The sequence below is a fragment of the Stegodyphus dumicola genome, chromosome 8, assembly GCF_044657685.1.
Source record: "Stegodyphus dumicola isolate Sdum_Otavi_A_Nest chromosome 8, ASM4465768v1".
In the NCBI taxonomy this organism is placed as follows: domain Eukaryota; kingdom Metazoa; phylum Arthropoda; class Arachnida; order Araneae; family Eresidae; genus Stegodyphus; species Stegodyphus dumicola.
In genome coordinates this window covers 37,010,101-37,027,138 of record NC_140775.1, presented here as the reverse complement: position 1 = coordinate 37,027,138, position 17,038 = coordinate 37,010,101, and the positions used below count along the sequence as shown (strand labels likewise).

At 34.6% G+C, this 17,038-nt stretch overlaps 1 protein-coding gene across 2 annotated transcripts in view; it reads left to right on the top strand.

Annotated features, from left to right (window-relative positions):
• Ubr1 (Ubr1 ubiquitin ligase) overlaps positions 1–17,038 on the top strand; it is an 82,472-nt gene that overhangs the window by 28,275 nt on the left and 37,159 nt on the right. For both annotated transcript variants that reach the window (XM_035369484.2, XM_035369485.2), the window contains exons 5-6: positions 5,526–5,790; positions 8,716–11,248. In XM_035369484.2, the coding sequence (XP_035225375.1) occupies positions 5,526–5,790; positions 8,716–11,248 (2,798 nt within the window). The remainder of the gene's footprint in view (positions 1–5,525; positions 5,791–8,715; positions 11,249–17,038) is intronic.

Genomic DNA, 17,038 nt, shown 5'->3' with positions numbered 1-17,038 from the left:
CGTCCTCCCCTGGCCAGCAAACTCACCTGACTTAAACCCAATCGAGCATCTGTGGGACCATCTCGATCGAGTTGTTCGCGCCATGGATCCTCAACCGCGTAATCTAGCGCAGCTGGCCACGGCATTAGAGTCGGCATGGCTCAACATCCCAGAGAACACCTTCAGGGACCTATGTGACTCTCTTCCTGCACGTCTCGCAGCAGTCCGCTCTGTGAAAGGTGGTTATTCTGGCTTTTGACAGATGGTCACATTAATGTGACTGGACTGTGTAGTTGTATTATATTGCAGACAAATATAATTACAGATAAATAAGATTACACATAAATAAGATTACATCACAGAACTGTTATTATACTAATCCATTGCAAAATTATGCGCCACACCTTTCAGGTATTCCATTATTTATCGATTTTCAAAATCTTCAACTATTACTTTAATTCTCATATCAGCTCACAGATACCTATTCCGCTTGTGCTGCGGTTCATCTCCACATACAGATTGTTTATAACATTGATCAATTGATTTTTGAACATGCCTGAGACCATCTATGAATTCCCATAATGTGGGGTGTGAAATACCAAATGATGATGACATTAAATTTATTTGAATGATGATGCAAACTTATTCTCAAATTAAATAAAAATATGAAAAGTATGGCATCAAACAAAAGCAAAAAATTATGGCCTCGAACTTACCCCTCGTCAAAACGACCTCGTTTCGAATTGACCACGCGTCGAACTGACCTGTACCGGTAGGACAAGCAGTGCACTGACTTTGGCAGGTGGGAGGCTTTTCCTCACTGTTGTATTAAGGTTCGGCCACATGAGGAGATAAAATTGCTCGGTGATACGGTAAGATCTCCCTCACTAGCATGTAACGTAACAACATTTGCTGTGCTTAGGGCGATTTTTTTCCAAGTTGCTCCGAGCTGCTGAGACAGTCAAAGCGGATCACATGATTTGTATCCGTGAGGAGACCTCCTTTGGTCTCACAACAAGCATAATAATTTGCTAGTTTTCAACACCTTTATTTTTCAGGGCTTAATTTTAAAAACAAGTAGTAATAATAAAAAACAGAAACTAGCAATTACTCGAAAGAGTTTCTGCCCACAAAGATTCGCTTAAAAAATATTCAAATCGACTTTTCCCATCCTAATGCAGAATCTTATGAAGATCTCACCATGTTTCAATTAAGAAATGTAGTATCTCGCACTGATAAGACTTGCCCTGGTCCTGATGGCATAAGTTATTTGATGGTAAAGCACCTGCCCTATGAATCTCTAGTGGTCCTTCTTGCTCTTTATAATAAGATATGGAAGGAACAAATTTTTCCTACTGTCTGGTGCAGGGCCTTATTATCCCTATAGTAAAACCTGGCAAGGACCCAAAAAATCCTTTAAATTATTAGTCCATCGCGGTCACAAGCTGCCCGTTGCAAGATTATGGAAAAAATGGGAAATCACCGTCTCACCTCTATCTGGAGACTAATCATTGCCTATCGCCTTACCAAAGTGCTTTCCGTAAGGGAAGATCTTCACTTGATAATGCCCTGTTTTTAGAAACTGCAGTACGCAATGCATTTGTGAAAAGAAATCATGTGGTTTCAATCTTCTTTAACATGGAAAAGGTGTACAATAGAACTTGGTGGCATGGAACTCTTCATGACCTTTACAGCACTGGATTGTGAGGTAATTTACCCATTTTTATTCAAAACTTTTTGAAGGACCGCACTTTCCAAGTCAAGATTGGTGCGCTGCTTTCTCAAATATTTGTATAACAGGAAGGTGTACCACAAGGTTCAGTGCTCAGTGTCACTCTTTTCAGCCTGAAAATTGATTCCATTTTAAGAGAACTTCCTCCCACAGTGTATGGTTCCCTGTATGTTGATGATCTGATGATCTATTGTCAAGGTCAAGATATGAGATACATTGAGAGACAACTACAAATTGCTCTAAATAGAATCATAAAGTGGTCCAACAACAATGGTTTTAAATTTTCTAGCCAGAAGACAGTCTGCATGCACTTCTGTCACAAAAGAAATCTACATCTTTATCCAGAGCTGCATCTTGACGGCTCTTTGATCCGCGTTGAGCCAGAAGCAAAATTCTTAGGAGTTATATTTGACAGAAAGCTCACTTTCCTTCTGCATATCTTAAATCTAAAGAAAAAATATGCTAAAGCTCTCAACATACTGAAAGTCCTGGCCAGTACTTCATGGGGAGCAGAACATTGTTCTATGCTCCGCATTTATAGAGCTTTAATCCGTTCCAAACTTGACTATGGCTGTGTTATCTATGGATCAGCAAGACCTTCTGTGCTACTGAAATTGGATCTAGTCCACCATCAAGTGCTACGGATTTGCTGTGGAGCCTTCAGAACATCTCCAGTCCAAAGTTTATATGTCATCTGTTTTGAACCATCTTTGGAATTCAGACACAAGCAGTTGTCCATTAATCTTCATTATAAAGTAATGTCACAGGCCGAACGTCCTGTCTGATTCATGACATCTGATCAGCACTGGCGTCTTTACCAAGCCCGTCCTTCATGTATCCCACCTTTTGATCTCCGCATTCACTCACTGATTGAAGAATTCAACCTAAATGATCTGCATCCCAAAAACTTTGACCTTTTCTGTATTGTTTTCTGGCAAGAAGTGAATATTCACCTACTTAACATTTTAGGAGAACTAAAGAAGAGCTGTACCAATGATATCCAATATCAATAATTTTCCTAGAGCATAGAAGCAGTTATTCTAACTACAAAGCAATTTTTACTGATGGCTCAAAGAATCATGATCATGTCGGGGCAGCTTTTGTTTGTGATAAAGAAATAAAGGGTAGTAAACTTCATAAGGCTGCATCTGTCTTTACTGTGGAAACTTTTGCCATTTTGAATTCCTTATTCTTTATCTCTAGGCTAAATAGCAGAAAGTTCATCATCTACTCTGATTCTCTGAGTGCTCTTGAATCAATAAATACAAATACCAGCCGCCCTTTGGTCTTAGAAATTTAAGGCACACCTCCGTTTGAGAAACGCATTATATTGTGTACTGCTGGGTGCCTGGACATGCTGGCATCAAAGGTAATGAACTCGCCGATATCGCAGCAAAATCTGCTGATATTACCTCAGAAAATGATATCCCTTTTACAGACATATGGAATTACATCAGAGTAAAGATCTTGTCCAGGCAGCAAGAATTCTGGGAATGCCAAACTCTGAACAAATTAAGGCAGGTAAAACCCAATTTGGAGTACTAGGAGTCGAGAGGGAATCAGAAGGAGGATATACTACTGACTTGCCTACGAATTGGTCATTGCAGACTGACACATCAGTATGTCTTGAAAGGAGAAAATGAGCCTATTTGTGGCACTTGCAACGTTCCCATTTCGGTCAATCAAATTTTAACCTGCTGTCCTGCTTTTAGTCAGAAACATGAATTTTATTTTAACACATTAAATGTTACCTTAACGAATCTCATTGGAAGAAACCCTCACATCATCCTCATAAGATTTTTAAAAGACATCTCTTTTTACCATATGATTTGAACTACATTTTATCCCTGCTCTACCTGTTGCTAGAGCATTTCTCAGTCATTTCTCCATGCCTTCATCTCAATGGAAGAAACCCCCACATCAACCTCATAAGTTTTTTTAAAAGACATCCTTTTCTACCATATGATTTGAAGTTATTTCCCTTTTACCCTGATCTACCTGTTGCTAGAGTGAATGGACATTTCAAAGTCATTTCTCCATGCCTTCATCAGCATCTCAGGTCCATTTCATCAATTCACTTGATACAATGTGTTTTGCATCTTGAATTTTATTCACCATTTGTCTAGCTCATAATAACCGTCAAGGTTTTGTGCCATTAAAAATTCAACCAACCAGCTCAGTTCAGTTCAGGAAACAGGACTTGAAATTTAAGTCAATCATGTGGATAACACCCATATTTTAGATTGACCACCATTTGGTTTTGTTCGGAATAGCTGCTATAATTTCCTCAATGTCCTCAATGATTAAATGAATACTTTTATTCAGCTTTGTGAATAGTTTATTTTTGTCCATTATGTGTAACAAATAAGTATACTTTTAGTTTTACTTTTTATATTTTTTTTGGGGGGGGGGTGTTATTTAATGTATCAAATATTGGTTTATTCTTGCTTAAATATTTAATGTAACTTTTTTTGGCAGTGTATTATTGGTCAGTAATTAAAGATTATGCTGTTATTTATTGCAATTTACATTTTCTTGAATACTAAATTGTTTTATATTTTAACTTTCAATCTTGTATTTTATTGTATACTATTAGATTTCAGTACTTTAATTCAAAATCTGCAACTTAGTTGTTTAAAGTTGCATAAATAGTATAATATTTTTTTGTGCAAAGGTATCAAAAATTATAAATTTTTTCTTTAGGTTCTAAAATTATATAAATCATAATTCCTATACATCTAGAATAATTATCCATTCTCTTTTAATGTATTTTGTTATATGATATTCTGGTACTTTTCCGTTTCGCCGGCGCAAATCTCGCCAAGCAGACTTTACTGGCGACAACATACAGTATACACACAAAAAATATTAAAAAATGTTAGTTCTAAGAATTCTTTTAAAAAAGAAGGCATAAACATTTTAACATCGCTTAAAATTTTATAAAAAGCCAATAAATAAAGACAGTAAATTTGTAAAAACACATTAATTTAAGAATTTACTATGCTTTCATGGTTGAACATCCTGATTCGCCGGTTCAAATCACGTGACCCCAAGCGATCTCATCTCACGTAAACTACTCTACAAAAATCTAATGCTCTCAGTAATTATCTACATTAATTTTACGTTAAATCTTAATTTGGAACACAAGTTTAAATGCAAGAAAGATTTCAATTCGTACGAATAGCTTACTCAAATTATGTAAAACTGTAGTGCTTTACTTCACTAATGCATTCTCATTAGAATTGATGAATGTAACCCTTGACTTTACCTTTTCTATATTTTCGGCTTCGGGTAAGCGCTGTGATTGCATCCTAATTGACTTAATTACCGAAAATGGCCTTAGACATAAAACTGTACTATCTGATAAAAATTTTACGTAATTATATGCCAGTATTGAAAGAAACAATCAATGTGATAAGAAAAAGCGCGACTTGTTTTGAAAATGAGGCGTAAAAGGTTACCAGCAAGAATATTCCGTTTGGCATCGGTTGTACCATTATTGGCGACTTTATCGCTTGCGCCGGCAAAACGGAAAAGTACCGATATTCTTATTAGTTTACTCATTTTAACAAAAGCAAAAATTTCATATATTTTTCTTGAATATATTTTTCTTGTTTAGATTATGATTCCTTTAATTTAAAAATTTTAATATGTTCTTTTATTATTATTTGTTATTAATACTTATTTTACTAGAACTGTGAGCATTATTATAAATTGTCATGTTTATTATAACTTAAATATATGATGAAGATTTATTGAATGAGTGCATTAAGTTCCTTGTTTTGAAATATTTTTCCTTTGACTTTTATTTCAGGTTATTGAGACGTTAAATAAGGCTATTAGCTGTACTAAAAAAGCTGCAATTGATTTTGCGACAATGATAGATCGAGAAGGAAGAAGTATAGTGAAGAGCTCTACATTTGCTATTTGTAATCAGGTGCGGCATGTTATCGAGAGAGTTACTGCACGTCAAGCAAGCAAGCTCAAAGTGTTAGTCATGCAGTCAGAAATTATTGCTCATCAGACATTTGCCTTAAGGCTTCTTGCATGGTTACAGAAAATTGTGACTTTAAATGAAGGTTTGTTTTTCCTTTCTCTAAAATCAAGTCAGATAAAGTTTTATGATTTAAAATTCTGAGTTGAAATCCTGAAAACTAAAAAATGATTGATATAGTCAAGCTGTAGTATTTGATTCCTCTTTAAAAATAATTAAGGGGAAAAAATGAAATATGTAAATTATCAGATTATTTTTTTTATTATAATATATTAAGTACTGAATGTATCAAGGTCATTTTTATACTTGGAGATTTCTGATTTTAATTGGTTAGGACAATGCTTTTCAAATTTTTCAGAGCATTTTGTTATTTTCTCTAACTTTTATTGTGGAGAGGGACAAATTATTATTTTATTTGTAAATATTTTGTATTACAAGGTGTGTTCAAAAAGTTCGGTGAAGTTTACCATAAAAAAAAAAAAGGAAACAAGAGAAACAAGCAAAATAGCTTTACTGGCCTTCAAAGTATTCGCCATTAGCAACAATACACTTTTGACATTGGGTGTACAATTGTTAGAAACTGTCTGCAAACGCTTCTTTCGGTATGGCGCAAAGCAACGTTGTCACATGTTGTTGGATTTCAATAATGTCGGAAAAGTGTTGGCCTTTCAGAACTCCTTTGAGGCAGGGAAACAGGAAGAAGTCCGCGGGAGCCAGATCTGGAGAATATGGAGGGTGATCCAAAACTGGAACCTGATACTTGTCGAGGAATTGGGTTACACTGATCGCAGTGTGCAGCCGGGCGTTGTCATGGAGCAGATTCCACTGTCCATTCCGGTACTGTGGCCGAATCCGGCGTATGCATAGCAGCAGCCATTTCAAAACCCCCTCGCAGTATTTTGCATTGACGGTTGTAGCCGCTGGTACAAATTCACAATGGATCAAACCCTTACTGTCGAAAAAGACGATCAACAACGTCTTGATCCTGGATTGTGTCAAACGACTTTTTTTTTTTTTTTTGGAGTGGGTGACGACGTTGAACACCATGCCATGGATTGCCGCTTGGTCTCCGGATCGTATTGATAGCACCAGGATTCATCCCCTGTACTTATTGTTTCCAAGAATTACAGATTCCTGTCACACATGTTGATAAAATCTCCAGAGGTTTCCATCCGGTATTGCTTTTGCTCGTCTGACAGCGAGTGCGGTACAAACCGGGTGCATATCTTATGTTTATGCAAATGTTTGTGCACAATGGTGCTCACACTGTCTAGGCTTATCTGCAATTCGCCAGCTATCGTTCTTAAAAATAGTCGTCGATCTGCCGCAAGCATCCTTCGAACTCGTTCCACATTGTCTGGAGTTGTGCATGTTGTAGGGCGCCCCGACCGCATCTCATCTTTAACATCCTCCTTTCCATCTGTAAAGCTTTTAAACCACTCATAAACACACTTTTTACTCACTGCTTCCTGACCTTAAACTTTCACTAACATGTTATGTGTCTCCGTCGCCGTTTTGCCTAACTTGAAACAAAACTTTATGTTTATGTGTTGCTCCATGTCACACTGACAGTGTTAAACTGCTCATAGCGTGTGCTTCCTCTTATCTGTCGTAAAATGGCCGTTAGATGGCTCTAGATGACATTTCTCTCACTGCATTTGCGTGAGTGCAAGATCCTAACCGACGCGGTTTTTTAATTAGAAATTTCTAATGCAGAAGCATCTATAAAGAATATACATTAAGAAGAAACTCATTATAAAGTAACTAGGGATGAAACAGATGTCAATTGGCTAGTTGCCAAGTACTTAATATTCGAGTTGAATTTGAGCTGGACAATGTATGAATTATGTGTTTTTTTTTTTTTTTTTTTTGTTTTTTTTTTTTTATTTAAAGAGAGGCTGAAATGAAATGTATATTTTTTCTCAATGGTGAAATTAAATGAGTACTTTTCAGGAGCTGCTATTTGTTAATCCAAAATATCCGTCCTCTCCAGTAAGAATCAAGGAAGTGAGTAGTGACATGTGGGATATCTAAAAATATGTTCTATCAGTAATGATGGGAGGGGGATTCCTAGTCAAAATTTTCTGAAAATCATTATTTATAAAATATAAGTCCAGGTATAACAAAAATGAAAACTGTAATAAGATCCATTGGTTTTTTTAGGTTTGGCAAGAATAGTTTTGCACTAACTACAAAATACTGATAGTTTTCTCTGGTTTCTATTCTAGAGACAAAATGAACTAACTGCATTTTTTTATTATTTATAACATAAATTTTGACTGTGAGTATTTTTCATACATTAATATTCATGGTGTCTCTGTGTAACAAACTCTTAAAATAGTAACTTGTTTTTAATTTGTAAATAAAAAATTCTTACATGTACCTTTTATCTGCATTCTTACTTTCTTTTAATTTTTTCTTCCTGCTAGAACCCCGCATTAAAATTTCAAACTTGCTTTAGAGTGTAATTCTGAGATTCCAGTTTAAAAGCAAAAATTTATGCAATAAGAAAACACTTACATTATCACTTTAACGATAATACTTTCACAAAAAATATTTCTTCATAGTGTTTTTCCAATAACTTGACTGTTTTATCTGCTTTCTTGGAACATTATTTATGCAATTTCATGTATAATAGTAAAAATTAACATTAATTTCCTTGTCATCAAAATAAGAGTGAAATGTTTAAAAATGTAGCTTTCTCACTGACTTAAAAAGAATTTAAGTTTATCCAGATTTTTTTTTTATATCAGAGCTAACTCTTTTTTAATTAATAGCTTATTCATTAGGTCTGTAGTTTTCCGTAAATTTATGATGAGGAGAAAAACATAAAAAAATAAATGGTCGTTTAATCACATTTCTTTGCAAAAGAGCCTTCTGGTTGCAAGGAAGAAAGGAAAATTATGTACATGGCACAGTTTAAAATTATATTTTTATGTACATTATCAAATTTTATTTTATATTTTTAACTTTATTTACTATGTATTGACTTATTATTTTGTTTTTTCAGGATTTTGCCAAATTTTCACTAACTGTATTATGGAAGGTGGACTTCTGGAAAATGTAATGCTAGTTGATACACAATTATGGAAGACTGCACGAAATCAATGGCATCAGCTTTTCATAAGTGGCATGCTTATGGAACAAAATTGTAAAAAAGCATTTGCTAAAAGTTTCACATCTGTATATCCAATTTTATTGAAAGAATTTATAGCAGATGATCATGATCACTCAATATCTGTTACATCATTATCTGTTCAAATTTTTACAGTGCCTACTCTAGCTCATGCTTTAATTCAAGAGGAGAATGCTATTACTGTGGTGTTGAGAGCATTTCTGTCTGAATGTGAACAAAACCGAAATGAAGATGGTAAACTTTCTTTTTCACGAAGTCAGAATAATGGCTTTCGTAGAGCACAATATATGCTTTATGATCTTGGTTATCTTGTTACTGTTACTCCATCACAGTGGAATGATCAGATACGAAAGAGTTTTCGTAATGGTTTACAATCATTTTTCTCTCTGTTAGGCATGATGCAAGGAATGGACTCTGTTGTTCGCCAGGTTGGGCAGCATGTTGAGTATGAGGCAGAATGGGAGACTGGAATAAATCTCCAACTAAAAGTTGCAAATGTAGCCTCATTGCTTCTTAAGTGGTGTGGTTCAGACTATGCTGTTTTTGTTAAGGCTTTTAGGGCAAATTTGAAGCATTTTCACTCTTTGCAATCCAAAACTACTTGTGTGGGAGTGGAATTAGCTAACCATTCTGCTTCTTGTATTGAATATGATGTGGCGTCTATGCCCATTACAATACATTTGCCTTTAGTTCGCTTCCTTGCAGGACTGTTTCTCCACTTAGAAAAATTCAGTTTATCTTACGAAAGCCCACAGTTTTTAATAGAAGGAATGGAAAGACCAAGCCCTGAGCAACTAATGGAACTTCCTCTTCGAACACTTGTGATGTTAGCTCAGTTTCGTGCGGGAATGTGGCGAAGAAATGGTTATTCTCTGCTCAATCAAGTTTATTTTTATCACAATGTCCGCCTCAGGGATGAAATGTATGACAGAGATATTCTAATGCTCCAGATTGCTGCATCAATGATTGAAAGTAATGAATTTCTAATACATTTAATATATAAGTATGGATTAATTAACTGGGCTGCAGAAAACTATGATGGTACTAATCGTAAATCAGAAGATGATAACATTAGACAAGTTTTAACTGTAGCTGAAGAATTCTTGAGTCTTGTCCTTGTAATAGTTTCAGAGAGGTTCACGCCAGGTTTAGGTAATGTGACTGAATCAGAAAAGATTAAGAAAGAAATCATTCAACTTCTGTGTATTGAACCAATGCCTCATAGCCAGTTATTCAAGATGTTACCGAAAGATCCAAATGATGAAACAGGGATGGAATATGTTGTTAAAGAAGTAGCAATTTTTAAAAAACCACAAGGGCCTGGCACTGGAAAATATGAACTTAAACCAGAATATTACAAATGTTTTAATCCGTTTTACTACCACTACACTCGAGAGGAACAATCAAAAGCTGAAGAAGTCCAGCTTAAAAGAAAGAAACAGCTTTGTGAGGAAATGTGTTGCCCTCCTCCAGTTCCACCAGAATTCTGTCCTCGTTTTGCAATAATAGCAAATATTCTTCAGTGTGATGTCATGTTGCACATAATGGAGCTGGTCTTGAAAAGAACGCTTAATTTGCATTCTGCTGCATTTTCTGAGACACAGTTGGAAAAAGTTTTGCATTTGATTGGTGTGGCTCTGCATGAAGAAGAACGAGCAACTCTTGCTGAAAAAGAAGGTTCATTTTTTTGTTTTACTGCCAAAGCAAATAAACGAGGATTTGTTGGCTTGTTAGAGGAATGCTTAAAGTCTCCAAGAGTAGATCTTTGTGGTGAACCACACAAAGATCTATTACGATGGGTCTTGAATAAGTACAAAGCTGTAGAAAGCCTTCATGTCAGAGACAGCAAACAGACACAAGAATTAGATGTAGCAACAGCAACTGCTAGTACAAGTGAGTCATCAGCTCAAGACAGAAAGCGAAAAGCTGAAATGGCTGCTGCCCGAAGAGCTAGAATTATGGCTCAGATGTGTGCTATGCAGAAAAGTTTCATAAAAGAGCATGCTGATATGTTTAAAGAAACACTTGTTGAAGATTCTAACTTGTCTAAATCTGAAATGGATATATATGAAGAGCTTCATACAGATGATCCAGTCTGTTTTGTCAAAGATTCAAAATGGAGAACTGCATCTCCAAAAATATATACTTGCATATTATGTCGAGAAGATCAGGAATTGACATGTGCTGGCAGAGCTTTAGTTTTGGCAGCATTTGTGCAAAGGTCATCTATTCTTTCTAAAAATCGCAAACATCAACTTATTGACCCTGAAACATATGATCCACTTCTGCTACCAGCTGACTTGTTTAGTGCTCCTCATGTTAGCACTTGTGGTCATGTTATGCACAGCGATTGTTGGCAAAAGTTCTTTGAATCAGTTCTACGTAAAGAGCAGAGGAGACCTTTGCGGTAATTTTTTATGTTCTATTATGTAGCAGAATTATACTGAGGAAGCATCTTCATTTAATGATAGAATTTGTATTTCAGTTAAAGAAAAATAAATAGTTATTGTACACAAATATTTTATTAAGCATATGTAAGTATGTTGATATGAAATTCAGAAGCTAAAGTATCAAGATTTGAAATTGGAAAGCAATTGATTTTGTAAATCACTGCTCTCTGATGATGAGCAAAAAGATACAAAAAATCCTTCTTTTTTTCATTTTGTTAAAACCTTTTTACTAAATAAATGTTTTTTAATTTCTTTTAACCAAGTTAAATAATTTTAACCTTGTTCTCCATGAAATACTGAGTGTTTATACCCCTTTCATGTGTTAATATATTTAATTTTATGTAAGAATGTATGTAACTATCTGTGCATGTATGTATACATGCATGCACAAATAAATGAATGAATGTGTGATGATAATGAAAAAATATGAAGAAAATTATATGTGCTATAAGCAGCAGTATAGAAATAAACTTAAATTTAGGTTTAAAATAAAAGATGCATAAGAATATTGAATAAGTAAAACTCTTTAATATTTTATTATGGCTAGAAATATACTATGCAGGTTGACATTACAACCATTATATGCTTCATGTTCAGATGGTTGTTATAATCTGAACCTGAATGAATAGGTTTCCAGTAACTTCTGAACTAGCTTTGTTTATTCAAATTCTTGTGAATATTTTTTTTTTAAATCTAGTTTTAAATTTAAAATATATGTGGGGAGGGACACTAAAGAAGTTATTCTCGATTAAGTAATAGGAGAAAGGTATAATAATGTATTATAAGCTGCAGTATAGAAATAATAGTCTAAAAAACATTCTCTCTCTCTCTCTCTCTATATATATATATATATAGTATATTAAAGGTTTTCTCTAAGTTTTATAATATTTGAGGGATAATTGATAATGCCATTGAACCATTTATATTTTTCCAACTACAGCTTCATTATATAGTTTGAATTTAAAGTTTGTAATGCAAAATAGTTTTCATAATTTATTAATGAGTCATTTAGTTTAGCAGTAAAAATTGTTTTAGTTTAATAATACCAGAAAACAAATTGTTTTAGTTTAATAATACCAGAAAACAAATTGTTTTAGTTTAATAATACCAGAAAACTGTTTAGTAACTAATTATGTTTAGTTTGTGAAGTTGCTTGATTTTTAGCAATTTTTATTTTTAGGGTAAAAATAGTTATGTATATAAATATGTGTGTATAGATTATATGGAACTCGGATACTTTGTTAAGTTATATGCATTAAATGGCAGTTTTTATTGTAGCAGAATTATATGAAATTTTTTATTCGGTTATATGTAATCTTTTTTAATATTATAAATGATTTTTATCAGCCATTGTCATTTTCTAATAAGGCTTTATCTTTTTTGTTAATATTATGTCATTTTCCCCCAATAATCCAAGTAAAAAATAATGCCACATTTGTCACTTCTTGTCATATTTATTCTAGTTTTTAACATCCTATGTAAATATGTTAATAGCTCTCAGTAAATTTATTTTTATTTAATTGTGAAAATGACTTATCTGGCACCCTGCAAAAATGAAAGAAATCAGCATCCTAGCCCGCTGCCAATGTTCCCTATACTTGAGCTGGTTATGAGGACGCATGCATTGTATGTGTCTGCATGTATATTTCTGTATACACTCTGCTGCAAAAAAAATATATGCACTTAGAAAAACTGAGCGACAGCTATGACACTCTGCATGAAAATGTGGTTTGGTGAGATGTGTAAATAAATGATTAAACTTGCAGCACCACTCAGCATTGTGAAGTGCTGAGCTGGTAGAATGTAAAAGGACAGGTGCAGTGAGTGACGAGTATTTACAAACATGCTGACGGCTTGGATATACATCACACTGCAGTGAAAAATGTCTTTAAGACATACTCAACAGCATTACGAACAGTTGCCAGGCTTTGCAAGGGGTCACATTATAGGGTTGAAGCTCAACCAGCATATTAGTCGAAGCAGTATGGTTGTTGTTGGAATCAGTGGCTCAGTGAAGACATGATCAGCCACCATAGTGGCTTAGGACTTCCCCAAATCGCCAGTGAGCTATATGATCACAATTATAAGAGCTGCCATGTCTGCACCAACAGTTATGCTATCATTGATTCAAGGCCATCTGCCAACTCACTGGGATCCAGGGATATGGTTCGCAGAAGACTAGGTGAATGTGGGCTCAGATCTCGTTGTTGATTAAGATGCTTGCTGTCATCTTGCATGGTGCTGCTGGACAAGCTCAAGGTGGACAATGTTCAGTTAAAGAAATGTGATCTTCAGCAGTAATTCACGCTTTACTCGCAATGTTGATGACCACCCATATATGTCTGGAAATTGAGAGGTGAGCGGTCCAGTGTACCGTTTGTTACCTAGTGGCACTCAGCCATACACAATGTGACAGACTAGAGAGCAATGAGCTGGGACAGCCATTTGTGCTATAAGGTATGTTGATGACATTTTGCAGCTGATCGTATACTGCCTATGCTAGCAGGTAGTCCAGGTTTTGTTTTCTAGCAAGACGATGCTCAGCCATCTACACGACTTTCCCAATAATGTCTTCAACATGTTAATGCCCTCAATGAGCCTGCCAGGTCTCCAGACCTACTGCCTTTGAAACATGTTGGGCAGGCAAATTCATCTGTGAATAAATATGTCCCAACTCGCTGACCAGTTGCTCCATTTGTGGCACAATCTATCGTAGAGGGACATTGGCAACTTAATAGACTCCATGCCCAACTGAGTATCAGCTTATATAACTTCCTGTGGTGATTTTACCGCCTGCTGATTTTCATATTCTTTGTAATGCTACTCATAAATAAAAGATTTTTTCAGCCCAGTTTTGTATCATTTGTTTATCTATTCGAATGCCAAACTGCTGCTGAGTTTCATAGTTTGGGCTCAGTTTTTTCTAGGTGCATGTATTTTTTTGCAGCAGAGTTGTGTGTGCATATATGCTTATATGTATATATACTCATACACTTTTTGTAAACATTACAACACTATGGAAGAATTGTGCGAATAAACTGCAGCTGAGAGGAAAGGTAAAAAATGTTTAAGTTACGCAAACTATTAGAATTTCAGAAAGATAGTGCATGCTTTAACTGAACAGCTCTCCTTCAGCTATCATGTTAGATTTATAAATAGAAGGCCATAGTGAAATGTTAAAATTAGTGTTTCATTATCTACTGTTAAATGTTTCACAAGTCAGTATGTGTTGTCAGTGGCACTGGGTCCAATATAAGCAGGTTATGTAATTTAAACAGATTTGAATGATCAGCCTGTAAGAAGAAGGATTTTTCTGTCATGAAATCACAGCTCACATAAGGTATGATGAATATCGGTGATGTGCATGTGGAAACAGTGAGCTGAAGTGTGTACCAGATAAGTGACAGACTTTGCAATGGACCACAGAATGCTGCATCAGCACAGGATGAATTTCACCTCATCCACATGATACTGACAGACCATCTTGATGGTTGGCACAGCTCTGGAGCACTGGTACAAATATTTTGTTGTTAACTTTGGCAGTTCATTAGGTGCAATATGCTGTTTGCATATTGCACCTGTAAGTGGTTTCCAATGAATCTTGTTTCAGTTGGAAGTACAACGATACTCAAAACACATTAAATGCTATAAGAGTAAACACCATCTTCCCAAGTGCATTATCTAGCATCTTATTGAATGATTGCCTAAGGGTGATGGCCTGGGGAGGCTGTTGGATGAGGGGTGATATTGTCTTATAAGAGCCTAAGATACTTTTGTTAGTAATAGCTGTATTAGGAAGATAGTAAAGCTAGAAGTCTTACTCTTTATTCAGTGCATTTCTGGAGGTAAGTAGGCAGATATAAGTGTAGAGGCTATCCAGTATTTATCATAAATGAGTGGGTATTGATCTCGTACACTACATGTCCATATTACCAACATCCTTTCATGGCACCCTAACATCTTCAGACACTGCAATAATGGGTTCTAGGAAAAAAGCCCACAGAATAATGCTTACAGTGAAAAAACCCATATAGAAGTATGTCCACATAGAAAAAAGCTCGCATAGAAATATATTCACGTGGAAATAAGCCCACTGATAAAAAAAATCACGTAGAAATTTCCGTACATCAATCAATCAATAGTTAATGGATTCGAACATAGTGCAGCTACTTGAGTTTTGTAAATAAAAATTATCCAAAAATTCTATGATATATATTTCAAAAACTATAACTTATGTATAGATTCTATAGCAATATATGATTAATAAATATGCTGTTTTGTATTAAGAAAAAAAGAGTGGAGGAAGGAAGTAAAAATGAAATAAAATATACAATTAACAAAATATTGCAATTTTAATTGTTAAGAAAATTTGTAAACATTTAGAAGAATAAGCAAATAGAAATAATTACTTTATTTAAATTACTAAAAATACCTTATTGTAATTAAATCATAAATATATATTTCAAAAAGTTATCAAAACATAAACTTACTGAATATTAGCTAATATACACAAAAATCTAATTTTATCATCTGTTTCATCATAGTCTCTTACGTGATTCACGATTACTGAATGTATGTTTTCATATTTTCTTTTTTCCCCTTTCACTACACCTTGAATTTACATTAGCTAATAGCAAACGTTGACATGCTAATTTTTTTTTTTCAGTTAGTCAAATAAAAACCGCATACTGGGATGGCTGCAGTCAATGAATTTAAGGCATTATGAAAGCCTTCTCAACAATTTGTGGTTTTAGGCGATTTTTTGAAGAGTGTGTTGTAATGATTCCACACTTCGATTGGGAATTGTGGTCGTCTACCCATAAAGCCCTGGATGTATGTAAGAATTTCATTTATACCTGTCTTTGTTGGGATATGTATCAGCAATTTGATCATGAACTCTTCTTACTTCATGGGGTGGAACAAACGATAAAGCCGCAAGTGATTTTATCATTATTTTGTAATCGATGCTTGTTTCAAAGTCATTCTTTAAACAAACATTTAAAATTTTCTCTACAATACTTTGGCATAAATGAAAGTAACATCCTTTTATCTCAGTGTGTGGAAAAGCATTGGCTGCAGCATTCGCACATGGCTTTTCAAAATCGACTAAAACTTTGTTGGGAGCCAAATCCAGAAATAAGTTTTTAATTATATCAAACATTTTTGTATAGATACCTTTGGTCTTTTTTGTTAGTAATAAATTATACACAAGGTGGATAAGAATTGCCAAATGTACAGCTGGTAAAACAAATTGGGAACTTTATCAAAGTGCTGTCTCCGTAAATTGTATGTTTTTTTAATTCCAATAATAATTCTTTATCACCAAACACCAAAATTCTGTCTGGATCATCAACACCACTATCAAATAGAATTAATTGAATATATTCACTCAAAATTTTACTATGATTTTTAATTCTTTTACATACCGCCCCTGAAAGGGTTAATGTGAGCATATTTCTATTCCAGCCTCTTTCTGTGTGAGCATTTTTCCATATGATCTTTTTTCTGTGTAGACGTTTTTTTTTTTTTTTTTTTCATGTGAGCATTTATATGCGTAAGTATTTTTCTGGGTACCACAACGATGATGTAGTTGATTTTGGGCAACATAAATATAATAATTCATGGTAATTAACATCTACTGGCATTCCTATATATGTGTTTCAGCAGAACAATACTCATCCATATATTGCTAGAAATGTTTAACTTTACCTTAAGATCTTGTTCTTCCTTGGCATACTCATTCACCA